At 38.1% G+C, this 3,655-nt stretch overlaps 1 protein-coding gene across 1 annotated transcript; it reads left to right on the top strand.

The window, feature by feature from the left end:
* Window positions 1-2,097: 2,097 nt before the first annotated feature.
* Window positions 2,098-2,405, top strand: BDB00DRAFT_739989 (uncharacterized protein; the record flags this gene model as incomplete). Its single annotated transcript, XM_053118440.1, has 2 exons — window positions 2,098-2,179; window positions 2,245-2,405. Coding segments are annotated over 2 exons (243 nt in total), but the record flags the coding sequence as incomplete, so codon positions are not given.
* Between the last annotated feature and the right edge of the window lie 1,250 nt (window positions 2,406-3,655).

The following is a 3,655-nucleotide window of genomic DNA, read 5'->3' as shown; positions in this document are numbered from 1 at the left end:
TAAGCTTCTTGGCAGTATGCGCACGTTGCTAACCACCAATTTATCGATCCTTTCTCAAGAAGCATCTTGGCGACATAAGCACATGATAATACCAAACGTTTTTTTTCTACGTATGAACGTTACTGATCACTTTTAATTATTGTTAATTTAGGCATGAGCACATGTTGCTAGCAAACAAAAGATCGTGGCAGCACAAATACACCATCGAGCAATCGGGTGCCCATATACGTTACTATCCAACGTCCTTCTCTGCGTCGCGTGCTGTTATTAACGAAGTATTCGGTATGTCTTTACATCAGATTATTTATAGAAAAGGAGTCTGTAATAAAATATCAAATGAAATATTTGTATCTGATTTTCGAGGCTACGTGAGCGCATAAGGTTGAGTAGCCTTTTTCTGATAAACCAAAACATTTCTCTCTACTGGTGCCTCGTGAAAAGGTTGTCTTTCATTTCTTCCTTCACGCACTCTTCCTCCCAAATCGATGCGCCGTCTCTTCGTATTGCCTTTCAGACGGCACCATTTCGATCCAATTCACTTTCTCACATTCTGTTAATCAGCGACGCACAACCATTCTAATTCCGTTACTGGCAACTTCCGATTACACCATTCAGAAAGAAAGCTGCAAAAGTCAATGTGCTAATTACCAACTTTTAACTCAAAATTTGAGGTCTTACGAACTCTGCAAGTTTAACGTTAAAATCGCCTGGCAAAAATAGTGGTGGTAATGAAAAATGACCCCATCTACCATTTACTTTCAGATAAAAATGCTCTTCTATTTTGCAAATGTGCGGCGTCTTCGTTACTTTGGTACTACTTCCTGCTTTGCATATCAGGTGCTGGACTTCTCTCTTGGCCCTGTTCTACAGCATAATGTTTCTTGTAACAGAATAAAATAAAAGTATTTGCAGCTGCTTCCATATATGTTGCCCATCGCTTGACTACTTTATGTTCTTTTTCTTTTTTGATGTGTCCCCTTAATATAAAAGTGGAAGGAGTGCCCGCTTCCTTTGAGCAGGTCATTTCAACAATAAGTCAATAGCGGCAGCTTTTGTATAAACGGTTGAACGATGACTATGCTATCCGGACTCTCTTCAGAAGCGGCTTTTCTTTATTTTCTTTTTTCTTTTATTGCTTAGCATGTTGCAAAATCATACTCCTTGAGTACGTCTGCTGCAGCAACTATGAAAAAACCCGCCCAGATTGAAATCCGTGTCCCCACTCCAATCAATATTATTGCAACCCTTAACCGCTTTTTCTCCTCCTGTGACCCCTTTGCTTGATAAAAAGTATACATTCCCTGAACAGGTACCCCTAATATACTGTCGAGACCTTTGCATCTGGCAAGAGCTTTTTCTTTATTAGCTTGTGGTGGCACCCCCAATTTTGAATGAAGCTGCCTTGAAGTTGCTGCTTTTCCACTTGTAACCTTCATGCTTCACATAGATGTCTACCCCCATATATTGGAAAATATCTTGTATTTTTTAATTTTTTACTTGCAGCCCTTCTGTCCCCCCTTCAAAACTTTGGGGTACTGGCTTCCCCTATCTCCCAACTTCAATTTATTGAAAATCCATAACTTTGAAAAGTTATGGATACCTCTCTACGGGCGCAGTGTGCCGGATCAGGTCTACATATCTTTTGCCTCGATGTTTGCCGATCTGGCTATGGGCAGTGTGACCTGTGACGATACCATTGTAAAACTCATTGTAGAAGGTGCTGGTTTTGATTATGGACCACGCCGTCTTTTACGAGGCATTGCGAACCTATAAGTGACCAAGAAATATGTTGAAATCGTAACAAATGACATACATTTATCTCACCTGTAGCATACAAAAATTACCATCGACACCGGTGAATGTTAAAAACACAAGTGAAACTGCCTTGTGGAGTACCTATTTTGATCCTATCCTCTCGACACTGCTGTCTGACCCTACTCGAAATATGCACTTGCAATGGAGTAACTCGGCGCCAACTGAACGCGGAAGTGCTCGCCTAATGCTGCCATTTACCACAAGCAGCAAGGATCCTTTGTGGGCTCCAGAGGGTATGGGGAGGCAGAACCAGAAGGCACCTCAATGCACGACATTTCTGTCGACTTCTTAAGACTGGCAGTGTTTTGCAAAAACTCCATTAATGTTTCCTTGCTGGACTCCACCCTTGCTTTTCAGATTAACAGTAAATTTGACACCATTTACTCCCTTTTTATTGGATGTCTTACCACTTGCTTTTTATTTTGCTAGATTTCACCATTACATTTTACCTACAACAGTTGACTGTCAGGGGCATTTATGCTTTGTTCGAAATCGCTCGTATTACATTCCCTCATTCCTTAGAAGGCATTCCTGCATTTTTCAACTTACGCAACATTCGTCTCCTCTTGGCCGTAAATAAGGTCTTTTGGTATAAGTGTGTTGTCTCTAACAAGCCAGCCACGATTGCCTATCGATATTGCCAAACTATACTGAATTGGCAGAAAAATTTCACAATGCAACAAGATTCCCAACGTACCCCATCATTGTGAATTGAGCAATGATTGAATCATACACAAACATTCATACCTACCCCTGTTTTTTTTAAAGCTTATTTTTTCTTTCCTTTTTCTTTTTAAATTTTCTCATTAAACATTGAGAATGAGTGTTGCATTGAAATCTTTGTCCACTCAATAGTACTCGAGTCACATATTAACGACATCACCATACCATAATGTTGATCCCAGCATTGATGTTCGACGACACCTCTCGTCGAAATATAACTTATAGTTAAAGGATAATAAGATATTTATAGGTCATTAAAAAATTATAATATTTTTTAATGTTATAAGTTTAAAAATTAATAACTATATTTATAAATATAGTTTGTTAATTTTGTAATTCTTAATGAAATTTGTAATCATTAAATATTTTTGTAATCTTTATGAACATAAAGATTTCATAAATATAAAATAGGGGTGGTTGAGAAACTTGCTTTCGAAACGTGTGGGGCTAGATAATGAGATTTAGACCAATAACAAAAACATTTATGTTTTGTTATTATAAGAGAGAACAAATACTATGATTTGTTCCTCGTCTTCAGTTCCTGCTCGATTGCCTCAACGTTCTTTGCACACCTGCGATACTCAACTTTTTTTTTTGTGTTTTTACTTATTATTATAAATTGTTCAAGGAAACTGAACGTTATATCATAATGGCTCTCCGTTGCAACAGCTATCTAAACATTTATGAGAATGAGAAACAAATCCTTCAAAATCACTCAATTCTAAACACTTTGATGCCTCACTGATTCGTGTCATCAACGTCTCGCTTTCCAAGAACCTGTTGCGTTTAACTTTACTCTTGAGAACAGACCAAAACTGTTCAATAGGATTGAGTTCAGGCGAGTATGATGGAAGATAAGCACATCGATATCCTCTAGACTCAATATACCGAGAAATATCTTCGGCTTTATGAATAGGAGCATTATCCATGACCACATAATGACCTTTCATGTGCTGATACTTATCTATCTCATCTATTGTAGCCTTGCGAAAACCAAGATAATGACCAGTGATAGTTCCTCTGCTAATAATTTCAGAAGCATTTGTTCGCTTTTATTTTCTGGTCGAAACCTGTAGAAGTCTTAAGCTGCATTTAATCAGACCAGATGCAGAGATTG

This window comes from Zychaea mexicana (genome assembly GCF_025766255.1).
Source record: "Zychaea mexicana strain RSA 1403 chromosome Unknown BDB00scaffold_24, whole genome shotgun sequence".
Taxonomy (NCBI): domain Eukaryota; kingdom Fungi; phylum Mucoromycota; class Mucoromycetes; order Mucorales; family Lichtheimiaceae; genus Zychaea; species Zychaea mexicana.
This window is presented reverse-complemented; position numbering and strand designations above follow the sequence as displayed.